Here is a 16,625-nt window from a genome sequence, read left to right as displayed (position 1 = left end):
TTTGTGGTGCAGCAGAAAGATCAGCATACCCCAAATCTAGAGGTTGTGCATTCATTGATAAAATATTATTACACTATTTTAGCTGAAGAGCTTACCTTAAAACCCCCATGCCATTTAATTTATTTAATTATAGTGGTTTGTTACACCAGGGACCATAACGTGGCAAAAACCTCCAGATGACACAACGTCCCAAGAACGTTCAGGGGACCATGACACAACGTTCCAAGAACGTCCTAAAAACACCCTGGGACAAACTGTGAACTACAAAAAAGTCCCCTAGAGAACGTTCCCTTCAGACCATCACACAACGTCCTAAAGACTAGTTTAATAAAAGTCCTGGAACATTTCTTAAAAGGGTCCTGACATGGCCCTCAGTGACGACTTGGTAACTTACAGGGAACTACACAAAGGTCTACCAGAGAACGATCACGCAGCGTTCTTAGAACCTCTTCAGTGGGATAGCATCGCACCGAAACCCTTAAGGGACCTAACGGGAATGTTGCCGAATGTCCACAGGACGTCCCCTTTTTGCTGGGCAGCGATCTTACTGAGCAGACTGGTGTTCTAATGGGGGATCTCAGCTAATAGCCGAGATGAAAAGGATAGATAGAGAGAGAGAGAGCAGTAACTAGCACATGGCACGGATATACACTGTACACACATTCATTTACACACCTTGTGTCAACCATGCATACGCACACACTTCATGTCTAGATGGGATACAGCTTTTGTCAAACTGACGTCATTTTTCATTTCAGCTAACCCTAACCATTTTAAAAAGGGTAATATAATTATCCTAACCTGCTATGTTAATGCTCCTAACCTGCTACAAAAAGTCAATTTTGACAAAAGCTCTATCCCTTTTAGACAAAACCGTCAAGGCAATAGCAAGCGTGACACACACACACATACAGACCTGGTGGCTAGCTTAAAGATAGGCAGTTATCAGACAGGAACAAGGAGATAGGATGTGTGTGAACAGTCAGTCTGGTGTAGTAATCCGACTTCCCCCTGCTCTTAGTGTGTGGCAGATACACACAAGTTCGGGACAGGCTATCAGGCTATGCCTAGGAATTAAGGGGCTAGAGCAAACCAACCACGTCTAGCTCCGTCTATATCGGTCTGTCTCTCTCTCTCTCTTTCCCAAACAATTCTCTCCCTCCTTGTCCTTCCCTTCCTCTCCTTCACAAAGGTCTCTGTCACGTTTCTGTATGCATGCATGTCAGTGTGTGTGTGTGTGTGTGTGTGTGTGTGTGTGTGTGTGTGTGAGTGTGTGTGTGTGTGTGTGTGTGTGTGTGAGAGAGAGAGAGAGGGGGGGGGGGGGGGGACTCAGAGGGGAATTCATGGAAACTGAAAGGCTTAGCCGACACCAGATCCCCAGTGTTTGACACTCGAGTCAGGGCCCTATCGAACCTGGGAAGTGCTGTCACCTGATATGCTCACGGCAGCAACACACCCACAAACACTCCTGATTTTGAAACTTCGACCTAGTGTCTAGAGATCGCTACAGTAGGGTTGTCTCAGACATTACTCCCTTCACCACACTGTAACCTCTAACCTCTGACCTCATCCCCCTGCTTCATTCAGTATCTCTTCCCTTCTATTAATACACTCTGGCTGAGTCATATTACCCGTACATTACCTGGCCCAGCCCATGTACCTCATCAGTCATACTGGAGATATAAACACACACACACACACACACACACACACACAAACACACAAACACACAAACACACAAACACACAAACACACACACACACACACACACACACACACACACACAAAAGACCAAGCTAGAGTGCCATTTACAAATGTCACAGACCAAAACTGCTAAACACGTCACCCTGTTTCATCGGGCGCAGCTCTGATTAAAACATGAGCTGCCCTAATATTGCTAAAGAAGCTTACCTTCAGAACATCACTGGTAGAGGCAGCTCCTCCTGGAAAGATCTTCTCTATCTTGATCATAGGCTGCACCTTGGACTCCATCCCACCTGAGATACTGATACCTATAGAGCAGAGTTAGAGAGTTTATACACAGAGGGCCAGTGGAGGTGCAGGCTATTGTTCCAGCCAATCAACTAGTAATCCTAGTCTTCAGTCAAGACTTAGTTTATGTATTTATAGGGGTATTTATAGTGCCTTCAGAAAGTATTTACAACCCTTGAGTTTTTCATATTTGTTGTGTTACAGCTTGAATTTAAAATGGCGATTTGGTTTCACTGGCCTACACACAACACCCGATAATGTCAAAGTAGATTCGTGTTTTTAGACATTTTTACAAATTAATTTTAAAAATGTAAGCAGACATTGAATATCCATTTAGCATGGTGAAGTTATTAATTACACTTCGGAGGGTGTACCAATACACTCAGTCACTACAACGATACAGACGTCCTTCCTAACTCAGTTGCTGGAGAGGAAGGAACCCGCTCAGAGGTTTCACCATGTGAAATAAACTCAGCAAAACAATAAACGTCCTCTCACTGTCAACTGTGTTTATTATTTGTAACTTAACATGTGTAAATGTTTGTAAGAACATAACAAGATTCAACAACTGAGACATGAACTGAACAAGCTCCACAGACATGACTAACAGAAATGTAATAGTGTGTCCCTGAACAAAGGGGGCGTCAAAATCAAAAGTAAGTCAGTAATTACTGGTGTGGCCACATTAAGTACTGCAGCGCATCTCCTCCTCATGGACTGCACAAGATTTGCCCGTTCTTGCTGTGAGATGTTACCCCACTCTTCCACCAAGGCACCTGCAAGTTCCCGGACATTTCTGGGGGGGAATGGCCCTAGCCCTCACCCTCTGATCCAACAGGCCCCAGACGTGCTCAATGGGATTGAGATCCAGGCTCTTCGCTGGCCATGGCAGAACACTGACATTCCTGTCTTGCAGGAAATCACACACAGAACGAGCAATATGGCTGGTGGCATTGTCATGCTGGAGGGTCATGTCAGGATGAGCCTGCAGGAAGGGTACCACATGAGGGAGGAGGATGTCTTCCCTGTAACGCACAGCGTTGAGATTGCCTGCAATGACAAGAAGATCAGTCCGATGATGCTGTGACACACCGCCCCAGACCATGATGAACCCTCCACCTCCAAATCGATCCCGCTCCAGAGCACAGGCCTCGGCGTAACGCTCATTCCTTCGACGATAAATGCAAATCCAACCTTCACCCCTGGTAAGACGAAACCGCGACTCATCAGCGAAGAGCACTTTTTTCCAGTCCTGTCTGGTCCAGCAACGGTGGGGTTGTGCCCATAGGCAACGTTGTTGCCGGTGATGTCTGGTGAGGACCTGCCTTACAACAGGCCTACAAGCTCTCAGTCCAGCCTCTCTCAGCCTATTGCGGAACAGTCTGAGCACTGATGGAGGGATTGTGCATTCCTGGTGTAACTCAGGCAGTTGTTGTTGCCATCCTGTACCTGTCCCGCAGGTGTGATGTTCAGATGTACCGATCCTGTGCAGGTGTTGTTACATATGGTCTGCCACTGCGAGGATGATCAGCTGTCCGTCCTGTCTCCCTGCAGCGCTGTCTCATAGTACGGACATTGCAATTTATTGCCCTGGCCACATCTGCAGTCCTCATGCCTCCTTGCAGCATGCCTAAGGAACGTTCATGCAGATGAGCAGGGACCCTGGGCATCTTTCTTTTGGTGTTTTTCAGAGTCAGTAGAAAGGCCTCTTTAGTGTCTTAAGTTTTCAGAATTGTGACCTTAATTGCCTCCCGTCTGTAAGCTATTAGTGTCTTAACGACCATTCCACAGGTGCATGTTCATTAATTCTATATGGTTCATTGAACGAGCATGGGAAACAGTGTTTAAACCCTTTACAATGAAGATCTGTGAAGTTATTTAGATTTTTACTTATTATCTTTGAAAGACGGGGTCCTGAAAAAGGGACGTTTCTTTTTTTGTTGAGTTTATGAGAAAATCTGAGAGATATAAGAAATATTTTTTTTACGTGTATTTATCCCTTTATTTTTGACACTAAACTATCTCCATGTATACTTCCATTAATTTTTTTAAACTGGTACCGGAGACCTTCAGTCCTAGAGCAAAACGGAGAGTCTCAGGTTTCCACAGAGGGGTCATATTAGTGAGTAGCCCAAACCGTTCGGAAGCTGTAGACAGAAGTTGGCAGAAGAGGCTGTACTGACTTCAGACAAGACTTGTCAAACCAACGTTTTTGGGAGAAGACTGATTTTCGGGACGTCTCAAGGTCTGACAAACACCGCTGAGGCTCTGCCACTGTTCACTGCAGTTGCAGAAGGGCGATATCGGCGGTTGTGGTGGATTGATATTTCTAGTGGTGGAAAGATATTTCTAGCTTAAACAGACAGACTTTGATGGGGAATTTTGTATTATGTTAATTAGATTTCCGCAGCGGCGTGGAAATTGTAGGCTAAGATGGACCAATAACATTGTAGTTACTCCACCATACTAACGTAAATGACAGAGTGAAAAGAAGGAAGCCTGTACAAAATAACAATATTCCACAACATGCATCTTGTTTGCAATAAGGCACTAAACTAAAACTGCAAAGAAATGTGTCCTGAATACAAAGAGTTATGTTTGGGGTCAACAATACATCACTAAGAATTGTACCACTCGTGTTATGTGCATGCTTGTCATCGGCAAGGCTAGGGAGTTTTCAGGATAAAAATACACAGAATAGCACTAAGCAAAGGCAGAATCCTAGATGAAAACCTGATTCAGCCTGCTTTTCAGCAGATACTGAGAGACAAATACACCATTCAACAGGACAATAATCTAAAAGACAATATCAAATATACACTGGAGTTGCTTACCAAGACAACATTGAATGCTCATGAGTGGCCTAGTTACAATTTTGAATTAAATCAGCTTGAAAATCAATAGAAAGACTTTCAAATGGCTAACATTCCAACTGATGGAGCTTGAAGAATTTGGAAAATAATAATGTGCCAATATTGTACAATCCAGGTGTGCAAAGTTCTTAGAGACCAAGAAAGACTCACAGTTGTAATCGCTGCCAAAAGGTTATTATAACATCTATTGACTCAGCGGTGTGAATACTTACAGTGCATTCTGAAAGTATTCAGACCCCTTTACTTTTTTCACAGTTTGTTACATTATAGCCTTATTCTAAAATGGATCAAATAGTTTCTTATCAATCTACACACAATACCCAATAATGACAAAGCAAAAACCGATTGACATTTTTGTATTTTGTAATGTATATATATAAAAAAGGAAATATCACATTTACATAAGCATTCAGACCCTTTACTCAGTACTTTGTTGAAGCACCTTTGGCAGCAATTACAGCCTCAAATCTTCTTGGGTATGGCGCTACTTTCACGTTCGTCATATCGGACCAAGGCGCAGTATGGTATGCGTACATTCTTTATTATTATAAGAATGAACACTGAACAAACTAACCAAAATAACAAAACGACACGTGAAGCTATACAAAATGAGTGCTGACAGGCAACTACACAAATACCTAGACCTGCAAAACCCTTAGACATACAAAAACCCTAGACAAAACAAAAACTAGCATACCCACCCTCGTCACACCCTGACCTAACCAAAATATAAAGAAAACAGAGATATCTAAGGTCCGAGTGTGACAGCTACAAGCTTGGCACACCTGTATTTGGGGAGTTTCTCCCATTCTTCTCTGCAGATCCTCTCAAGCTCTGTCAGGTTGGATGGGGAGTGTTGCTGCGCCACTATTTTCAGGTCACTCCAGAGATGTTCGATCAGGTTCAAGTCCAGGCTCTGGGTGGGCCACAAAAGGACATTCAGAGACTTGTCCCAAAGCCACTCCTGCGTTGTCTTGGCTGTGTGCTTAGGGTCATTATCCTGTTGGAAGGTGAATCTTTGCCCCAGTCAGAGGTCCTGAGCTCTCTGGAGCAGGTTTTCATCAAGGATCTCTCTGTACTTTGCTCCGTTCATCTTTCCCTTGATCCTGACTAGTCTCCCAGTCCCTGTTGCTGAAGAACATCCCCACAGCATGATGCTGCCACCACCAGGCTTCACTGTAGTGATGGTGCCGGGTTTCCTCCAGACGTGATGCTTGACATTCAGGCCAAAGAGTTCAATCTTGGTTTCATCAGACTGGAGAATCTTGTCCCTCATGGTCTGGACTCCATTGTTTTCTTGGGGACCTTCAATGCTGCAGAAATGTGTTGGTACCGTTACCCAGATCTGTGCCTCGACACCATCCTGTCTCGGAGCTCTACGAACAATTCAGTCGACATCATGGCTTGGTTTTTGCTCTAACATGCACTGTCAACTGTGGGACCTTATATAGAAAGGTGTGTACCTTTCCAAATCATATCCAATCAATTGAATTTACCGCAGGTAGACTCCAATCAAGTTGTAGAAACATCTCAAGGATGATCAATGGAAACAGGATGCACCTGATCTCAATGTCGAGTCTCATAGCAAAGGGTCTGAATACTTATGTTAAAGTATTTCTGTTTTTTATTTGTAATACATTTGCAAGAATGTCTTAAAACCTGTTTCTGCTTTGTCATTATGGGGTATTGTGTGTAGATTGATGAGAAAAAAAACTATTACATGTTTTATTCAGATTGTAACATCAAAATGTGGTATAAGTAAAGGTGTATGAATACTTTCTGAAGGCAGTGTATGTACATGTACAGTATGTGTGAGTATATGCTTGGGCATTTATATCAATCTTAGAAAATGTGCACCTTCCCTTCCAATATTGTAGGATTTTAACACTATATGATGATCTATGAGAACGTATTAACTGCTTTTGTTTTGTAAAGTGCCATATTTATTGAATTTATTGCATTTGTTGACGGTAGAGCTGGGGGGGATATCCAATAAAAATATATGTAAAAATAGAACATCATAAAAAGACAGTTGAATCAGATGTGTTACACTTTGTATACAGCCTTACAAGGGGTTTATTTTATACAGGGCCATTGTTATGTAATAACACTGATCTCTACTGGTAAGGTAGAGTACTAGCAGGCTGCAGATTAGTTGGCGACCCTCAAATAGGCCTACTCACCCAGAGACTGTTTTGTTTTAGAGATGGTCACCGTGGTGATCTCATACTCCTGAATGGCTACAGGTGTTCCGTTTCCATGGTGACCATTCTGCGACCGTCCTGGCGAAAGTCTGTTCACTTGCTTCACCTTCCCTCTCTGGCCTTGTCCCACCCTCTCCCTCCCTGTCGAGGGGCTTCTGTCCTGTGGGGGAGGCTCAAGCACCTGAGCCTGGGTGGGTTGAATGTTCCTGGGGGGTAAGTGTACTCTCACCTCCATGTACCCCTCGGCCATCCCTCCCTTCCTCTCAGGGCCGCCTTCCCATTGGTCCCTCCTGACCCTTCCATTATGTTTGTTCCTCACCGGTGACCGCCCCCGCTCCGGAGTGGTATCTTCCGACAGCAATGAGGTCTCATCATAGTGCCGGGGCCAGGACAAACCATTCTCTCGCCTATTTGGAGAGTGGTTGGTTTGAGGTTGCCGTCTGGTAGTGTGTGGGGATTCTGTGAGGAGCCAATTGGGGGGTGAGGGGCTCGGAGAGCGTGAGCGTGGGGTGTGGTGGGTGTAGCTGTCCATGGGGACATCCAAGAGGGGGGTGAAAGCACGGGAAGGGGGCAGGAGACCACCCTGGAGGCCAGACACACGTAGTCTCTCTAGGTCTTCCATCAGCTGACGGTCTCTCCCCAAGTCCTTGGCTGGCTGAAGCTGAAAACCACCATGGTAGTCTGGAGAGGAAATATACAGTGGGGCAAAAAAGTATTTAGTCAGCCACCAATTGTGCAAGTTCTCCCACTTAAAAAGATGAGAGAGGCCTGTAATTTTCATCATAGGTACACTTCAACTATGACAGACAAAATGAGAAAAAAATCCAGAAAATCACATTGTAGGATTTTTTATGAATTTATTTGCAAAGTATGGTGGAAAATAAGTATTTGGTCACCTACAAACAAGCAAGATTTCTGGCTCTCACAGATCTGTAACTTCTTCTTTAAGAGGCTCCTCTGTCCTCCACTCGTTACCTGCATTAATGGCACCTGTTTGAACTTGTTATCAGTATAAAAGACACCTGTCCACAACCTCAAACAGTCACACTCCAAACTCCACTATGGCCAAGACCAGAGAGCTGTCAAAGGACACCAGAAACAAAATTGTAGACCTGCACCAGGCTGGGAAGACTGAATCTGCAATAGGTAAGCAGCTTGGTTTGAATAAATCAACTGTGGGAGCAATTATTAGGAAATGGAAGACATACAAGACCACTGATAATCTCCCTCGATCTGGGGCTCCACGCAAGATCTCACCCCGTGGGGTCAAAATTATCACAAGTGAGCAAAAATCCCAGAACCACAGATCCCAGACCTAGTGAATGACCCGCAGAGAGCTGGGACCAAAGTAACAAAGCCTACCATCAGTAACACACTACGCCGCCAGAGAATAAAATCCTGCAGTGCCAGACGTGTCCCCCTACTTAAGCCAGTACATGTCCAGGCCCGTCTGAAGTTTGCTAGAGAGCATTTGGATGATCCAGAAGAAGATTGGGAAAATGTCATATGGTCAGATGAAACCAAAATATAACTTTTTGGTAAAAACTCAACTCGTCGTGTTTGGAGGACAAAGAATGCTGAGTTGCAAAGAACACCATACCTACTGTGAAGCATGGGGGTGGAAACATCATGCTTTGGGGCTGTTTTTCTGCAAAGGGACCAGGACGACTGATCCGTGTAAAGAAAAGAATGATTGGGGCCATGTATTGTGAGATTTTGAGTGAAAACCTCCTTCCATCAGCAAGGGCATTGAAGATGAATCGTGGCTGGGTCTTTCAGCATGACAATGATCCCAAATACACCACCTGGACAACGAAGGAGTGGCTTTGTAAGAAGCATTTCAAGGTCCTGGAGTGGCCTAGCCAGTCTCCAGATTTCAACCCCATAGAAAATCTTTGGAAGGAGTTGAAAGTCTGTGTTGACCAGCAACAAACTCAAAACATCACTGTTCTAGAGGAGATCTGCATGGAGGAATTAATTCTTCACCTTGTGAAGACTTACAGAAAATGTTTGACCTCTGTCATTGCCAACCAAGGGTATATAACAAAGTATTGAGATAAACTTTTGTTATTGACCAAATACTTATTTTCCACCATAATTTGCAAATAAATTCATTAAAAATCCTACAATGTGATTTTCTGGATTTTTTTTCTCATTTTGTCTGTCATAGTTGAAGTGTACCTATGATGAAAATTACAGGCTTCTCTCATCTTTTTAAGTGGGAGAACTTGCATAATTGGTGGCTGACTTAATACTTTTTTGCCCCACTGTACATGTTATCACACACATATTAACACACACACACACACCGACACTCACTCATTCCCTTTAACCCCAGAAGACCCACTGTATTGTACTATAGTTCTAAACCTTCCTAGCACTGGTCAACCGTCTGTTTGGCAGTGACACTGTGTGGGAGTTTACAAAATGGAGTCCATTCACCAAAGGGCCCAATCTGCATATTTCTATCGGAGGTCATCACCCTGACCTGTCAGAACTCACTGGCTGTGTTTGACATGTCCGTTTTCTTCCGCCCTGGTGGAGTCAGCTGACCTTTCAACCCCTTAACCCCTCACCTCTGAGTGCTAGATGGCCGGGGTGGCGGCGGTAGAAAATGCCTTCCCTCTGCGTTTTTTACTCTTGAATGGAGAGAGAGTTTGAGAAGCTTTTAAGGTATGCACACACACATGCACTGTGTCTGACTCTTGAATTGGTCTAGTTTGAGAAAGGCTTCAAAGGCTCCATGCAGTCAGCCCACGCATGTCTATGACTTGGCACTGCTCCTCTCTGGCTTTTGTGTTTCTCACAGAGACGTAATACAAGCCTTCCTACTGAAGTCATCTGACACAGGCATGTGTGTGTGTGTGTGTGTGTGTGTGTGTGTGTGTGTGTGTGTGTGTGTGTGTGTGTGTGTGTGTGTGTGTGTGTGTGTTTGTGTGCAGGGCCGGGGCTGGGCCTAAGCGACATAAGCGGATGCTTAGACCCCGGGGTCTCAAGAGCTCAGTCGGGGTCTTACAGTTAAAAAGTTAAAGTAGTAGAATACACAATGTGCAATTTCAAAATGTTGTTGTGCATCAGCTATTTTTCTTTTGTTATGTCAGTCACTGGCAGTCACTCAATTAGCTCAATTAACCCATGCATGTCAGCTAACATTTTTAGTCAGTTAGTTTAGCTAGCTATATAAACTTGTAGTAATCATGGCTGAGTTATCAACCAGGCTCGAAGAGCACATGCCCAGGGGCCTTGACCTCCAGGGGTCCCCCATTGATTTTGGTAGTCACTCTCACGCAAATATCATATTAACATGACATAGGTTATGGAAAAATGTGTAGAATTTCAACACATTTGTTAGAATATATCTAAATCTTCTCTCCGGCCCTTGCCAAAATGTGTAGAATTGCAGGAAATTATCTGTCATGTAGCGAATTTATCCCACAGATCCATGGCAAAATGTGTAAAATTGCAGCAAACTTGCTTTGAAACTGCAACATTTTCTCTGCACCTCATTGCAAAATGTGATGAATTACTGGAAATGAACTCTAAAACATACCTTTTTTTCTTTCTGCCGTCAAGACGGGGGCCACTAAAAGGTTTTGACCTCGAGGTGGGGGCCCCCCAACAACATTTTGTTTAGGGACCACCAAAACTCTAGGGCCGTCCCTGTGTGTGTGCTGCATGTGTATGAAATGGATATTGGATATTGAGCAGGTGTTTCAGTCAGACAGGATATGAGATGTACTGGAAAAAGAGGGAGGCGAGAGGAGATATGAAAAGAGGAGAAGAAGAAGAGACAGGAAGAGATGAGGAGGAGGAGGATAAGTTCTCTGGTTATATAATATCCTATTGGGATCAGGCAGAGGAGAGCGGTTAAAGAAAGAGAGTGGGTGAAGAGAGAGAGAGAGAGAGAGAGAGAGAGAGGGAGGGATGGGGGAATGAGGGGGCATTATACACACACACACACACACACAGAGAGAGACCTGGTATGGGGGTGATGAGGTGTCGTCGAGGGGTTCCATTGCGAGGAGAGCGCAGGACAGGAGACCTCACTGAGGACGAGAACACAACAAAGATTTAAACATACAATACTAGAATACAAAACATTACCCCCCCAACAAAACTCTCCCTCCACTCCCCCCCAACCCCTTCCCACCACCATGCCACTGTCCACCAATGCACCAACAAAATGAACAAAAGACAACAACTAAGGAAAACAACAGTGCAAACAAACAAAAGACATCAAGGACAACAAAAATCAAAACAGCAAGGCCGACTGTATGTGTTTGAGTGCATGTGTGGCGCTATTTACATATGTGTATGTGTCCGAGTGTGTGCACATGAGTGCGTTTGAATGCATGTGTAAACACGTACAAGCACCTGCTTCTACCTCAGCCTGAGGCAAACAGGCATGGGATATAACAGTCATTCAAAACATATTTTTGGGGGGGTTTATTTTGACATTTATCTCTGACCGTCAGAAACTCCACTCCCACTTGTCTCCAGTTCCACATCCCAACCCTCAGCTTCTCTCTGCCCATCCCACCTTTCTCTGCTGGCCACCCTCTTCTGATTTCTACGAGCCATATATCTTTCAACTATGCTGTGATGTTTAACATACAGTACAATTTGAATGTATCTAATCGAATGGAATCCACAGGTTATTAAGAGTATTAGTATGTTTGCAATTGAATGACCAGGTCTCTCCAGATCTCTCAACAATGCTATTTCTAGGGTCAATTTTAGAATAATGTTATGCTTTTTTAGCCATTCCTGAACCTGAGACCAGAAACAGGCTACCTGAGGGCAATACCAGAACAAATGGTCTATTGATTCTGTATCCTCACAACAAAATCTGCAGAGCTGCGATGGTTGCGTGCCCCAAATATTCAACATTTTGTTGGTGGCATCACATTCCTAGTGGGTCAGAAGTTTACATACACTCAATTAGTATTTGGTAGCATTGCCTTTAAATTGGTTAACTTGGGTCAAACGTTTCGGGTAGCCTTCCACAAGCTTCCCACAATAAGTTGGGTGAATTTTGGCCCATTCCTCCTGACAGAGCTGGTGCAACTGTGTCAGGTTTGTAGGTTCCTTGCTCGCACATGCTTTTTCATAAAAATTAAAACAATTATATGGGATTGCGGTCAGGGCTTTGTGATGGCCACTCCGATACATTGACTTTGTTGTCCTTAAGCCATTTTGCCACAGCTTTGGAAGTATGCTTGGGGCCATTGTCCATTTGGAAGACCCATTTGCGACCAAGCTTTAACGTCCTGACTGATGTCTTGAGATGTTGCTTCAATATATCCACATAATTTTCCTCCTCATGATGCCATCTATTTTGTGAAGTGCACCAGTCCCTCCTGCAGCAAAGAACCCCCACAACATGATGCTGCCACCCCCATGCTTCACGGTTGGGATGGTGTTCTTCGGCTTTCAAGCTTCCCCCTTTCCCTCCAAACATAACAATGGTCATTATGGCCAAACAGTTCTATTTTTGTTTTATCAGACCAGAGGACATTTCTCCAAAAAGTATGATATTTGTCCACATGTGCAGTTGCAAACCGTTGCCTGTCTTTTTTATGGCAGTTTTGGAGCAGTGGCTTCTTCCTTGCTGAGCGGCCTTTCAGGTTATGTCGATATAGGACTCGTTTTCAGCATCCAGCATCTTCACAATGTCCTTTGCTGTTGTTCTGGGATTGATTTGCAATTTTTGCACCAAAGTACGTTCATCTCTAGGAGACAGAACGTGTCTCTTTCCTGAGTGGTATGACGGCTGCGTGGTCCCATGGTGTTTATACTTCTGTACTATTGTTTGTACAGATTAACATGGTACCTTCAGGCATTTGGAAATTGCTCCCAAGGATGAACCAGACTTGTGGAGGCCTACAATGTTTTTTATGAGGTATTAGCTAATTTCTTTTGATTTTCCCATGATGTCAAGCAAAGAGGCACTGAGTTTGAAGGTAGGCCTTGAAATACATCCACACGTACACCTCCAATTGACTCAAATTTGGTCAATTAGCCTATTAGAAGCTTCTAAAGCCATGACATGATTTTCTGGAATTTTCCAAGCTGTTTAAAGGCACACCCAACTTAGTGTATGTAAACTTCTGACCCACTGGAATTGTGATAAAGTGAATTATACGTGAAATAATTTGTCTGTAAACAATTGTTGGAAAAATTACTTGTGTCATGCACAAAGTAGATGTCCTAACCGACTTGCCAAAACTAGAGTTTGTTAACAAGAAATTTGTGGAGTCGTTGAAAAACCAGTTTAAATGACTGCAACCTAAATGTCTTCAACTGTACTTTTCTATTTATGCTATGATCCTTTATATTGGGCAGACAGACCAGTTCCCTACCTCCTCCCGCTGCCACCTGCCTCTTCTATAAGGAGTTAGCACTAGAGCAGAAACAGACTGCCGCCCCGGATATTTTTGATGTTCTTACATGAGCGGCTCTTCAGTATGTCGTAGGCCTCCAGTTCAAAGGGCATGACAATACTGTCAAAACGGCCCAGCTCTGTAGGAGGGATCAGCATCCTGGAAAGACACAGAGAGAGGATTGGTGAGAGGAACTACACATGCAGACACACACACACACACCTGCTTTGTCGTATCAGTAATAGTGACACACCATGGAGTACATTAACCACACTAGCATACAGCACACACACACACACACACAAACATCCCACATGTAAACACACGCATGGACGGACGGACATACTCACGCACACACACACACCTGATCTCTCGTATCAGTAGTAGTTTCTCAGGTCGGTCCAGTATGGCCAGTAGAGGGTGTACTAGATCCTCCACCACACACTCCAACATAAACTGATACAGATAGAGAGAGAAAGAGAGAGGGTTCATCTTAATAGTCTATAATAAATAATGTTGTTTTCCTTTCCTACATCTGAAACAACTGGACAGGTGAGAGAAGATTCACAGTATTCATCTTAAAACATTTACCCCTAGGTCAAGCCTCTATTCCCTTCCCTCTACCCACTATGCACGTGTGTGGATTTGAGACAAGGTACAGATGATGCCACCCTGATAGCTTATGCAGCGTTCTGAAGGAAAAGCTGAGGAGTTGACCATTTTGGTGTGAGGAGTAGAGCGAGTGAGTGTGACGGATAGAGGGAGAGAGAGAGAAAGAGAGGAGCTCCATCAGAAGCATTGTTTATTTAAAAACATACATACAATATCAGACACATATCGCTAACCCTTAAAGCAAAAAATTGCAAAAAATATCACTAGACTGGGAGAGCGAGATCAGATGATGGCCGATATTTGACCCTTGTCAGACAGATGTTGGGTCTTAATTTCATCACTATTTTGTTGCAGATAGGAAATTCAACTTGTAGTGTATTTGAGTTTCAGACTTGATTTGCCCTAACGAAAAATGTATGTATCAACCCCTACAAAAATGTCCATTAATTATAATCCACACAATAATTCACATTTCCTGTTGCTGCAGGATTATTTTTCTGCTGTCGCAAACTGGCTCAAATGAAGATCCTACATCTATAAATGACCGGGAAAATCTGTCTTTTGTCTGAGACGCCGGCGGACACACCGATCATTGTCAGACATTCAGACACACACAGGAAACCATACTTTACATGAAACTCATCAGTCTACAGTACTATGGGTACAGTCTGTTCACTGTTATCTGCTCCGAAAGTGGTAGATACTGTATGTCTGAAATTGAGAGGAACCAAGCTGTGCGCCAGAGGCAAAAATAACTGATCCCTGCCATGAAGGCTGCCAGAAAGACGTGTCCGAACGTTGCTTAAATCCACTAGAAAGGCTCATCCCAGCTAACAATTCTAGGGAGATAAAGTTTCTATTATGTTACCTGTAATGTTCCCCTGATGTTGAGTGTCCAGTTTTCCGTTAGTTGGGGGAACATTCTATGTATGTTAGTTAAAACCTCCTAAGAAACTATTTAACATGTTTTGGTGTTAAAGTTAGAAGAACATTCCCTTAATGTCAAACAAAACCAAACATTCACTGACTGTTCTCAGAATATAACATGTTAGACATGTTTCATTGGAACATTGCAAGAACACTCCTGTGTCTAGTTTTCTGAGGGCTGGGAGAATATTCCCATCAATGTCACACCAAACATACACAGAACATGGTTGCTATGTTTTCAGAACATAAAATAATAATATTCAATTACTGTATGAATAAAGTTACACAAGTGTGTCAAATATGTAAGTTAGAAGCTTTCATTGTCAAAAGACAGCGAGCTGTGACTGGATCAACAGTTCACCAATCAGGGCTTTGATGGGCTTGGGAACAGTAACAAGGGGTGATGTGTAATGAAACTAGGGTGTGTGTGCCCTGGGTAGAACTTTTTTTTTTTTAAATGGGGTGGGGGGGGGCATTTCTATGCAACCATCAGGTGACGTCCAAAAACCTCCAGGGACCATGACACAACCTTACAAGAATGACCTGAAAAAACATTCCCGGGACAAACCGGGAGCAAGACAAAACGTCCTCAGGGACGACCCCAGCACCAACAGGGAACTACTGTAGACAGAACCTCTAGGGGACCATAACTCAATGTCCTGACGACTTCAAGGGACCATTTCGTGACATCCCGCACCGTATCCAGCCCCGCATCACACACACACAAGTGCCTGATTGAAATAATGTTATTTTCTTGCTTTGTTATTTTTGTTTCTGTATGTCCGATATCTTTCATTTCTACGGACATCAAAGTGGTAGGGTCTAGGAAGAGGGGCAAGGAATTGTTTCTGGATTGGCCCTTGCACTGTTTCAGACAGCCATTCCGGCTCAGTAGCTCTGCAGTGTCTCACTCAATATGCTGTTTTGTTTCAGGAACTCACTTACCTGCATTGTCTTATGACAGTCATTACAGCTCAGCATTTTCCCTCTCCGAGTGTCTCAGTCTGCCATTTTGGTTCAGAATTTACTCTTAAAATGTCTCCATTAGCCATTACAGCTCAGAACAGTCCTCATTTACAGTGTTTCACTCAGTCTGACATTTTGGCTCAGTGACTTACCCGCTTACAGTGTCTCATGACTGCAGTGACCTCGTCCTGACTGAGCAGTTTCCTGGCCATGTTCTCCACTTCTCCCAGGGTATCAGGGTGAAGCAGGGGGCTGCTGTCCTTCAACCCAGCACGGGTCTCCCTTGGAGACGTCAACAGCTGGAACGGACGACCCCTCTCTTTATCTAGGGAGTCAGGGGGACAGATATCCGGGGATATATAGAACAACATGATCACACAATGAACGTTGACATTGGTCAAATAACACAGCGACAGAAAATGTGCTTGTTCTCTGAACCACAAAATTACAGAGCTACTGAGTGAGTAGTAGTAAATGCTAGTAAAATGCTAGAGAGTGATTAGGAGACATCTGTTTAGCGACGCTAGCGAGTTGGTAGAGGTAATAGCCAGTGGGGTTAGGTTAAAGAGGGTTTCTGTTTGTGCTGGTATCAAACCTTGGGTTGCACAGTGAGGTTAGTGTTAGGGTTGTGGTTGAGAGTTAGGGTTGAGGCTATGGTTAGGGTTAAA

General features: G+C 43.8%; 1 protein-coding gene across 1 annotated transcript in view; it reads right to left on the bottom strand.

The window, feature by feature from the left end:
* LOC139381631 (PDZ domain-containing protein 7-like) overlaps nucleotides 1–16,625 on the bottom strand; it is a 47,372-nt gene that overhangs the window by 3,172 nt on the left and 27,575 nt on the right. Inside the window, exons 9-14 of the mRNA XM_071125296.1 lie at nucleotides 16,110–16,282; nucleotides 13,817–13,908; nucleotides 13,520–13,611; nucleotides 11,047–11,115; nucleotides 7,049–7,750; nucleotides 1,912–2,012 (exon numbers count right to left, since the gene is read on the bottom strand). Coding sequence (XP_070981397.1) covers nucleotides 1,912–2,012; nucleotides 7,049–7,750; nucleotides 11,047–11,115; nucleotides 13,520–13,611; nucleotides 13,817–13,908; nucleotides 16,110–16,282 — 1,229 coding nt within the window. The remainder of the gene's footprint in view (nucleotides 1–1,911; nucleotides 2,013–7,048; nucleotides 7,751–11,046; nucleotides 11,116–13,519; nucleotides 13,612–13,816; nucleotides 13,909–16,109; nucleotides 16,283–16,625) is intronic.

Source organism: Oncorhynchus clarkii, chromosome 23 (assembly GCF_045791955.1).
Source record: "Oncorhynchus clarkii lewisi isolate Uvic-CL-2024 chromosome 23, UVic_Ocla_1.0, whole genome shotgun sequence".
Classification (NCBI taxonomy): Eukaryota; Metazoa; Chordata; class Actinopteri; order Salmoniformes; family Salmonidae; genus Oncorhynchus; species Oncorhynchus clarkii.
This window is presented reverse-complemented; position numbering and strand designations above follow the sequence as displayed.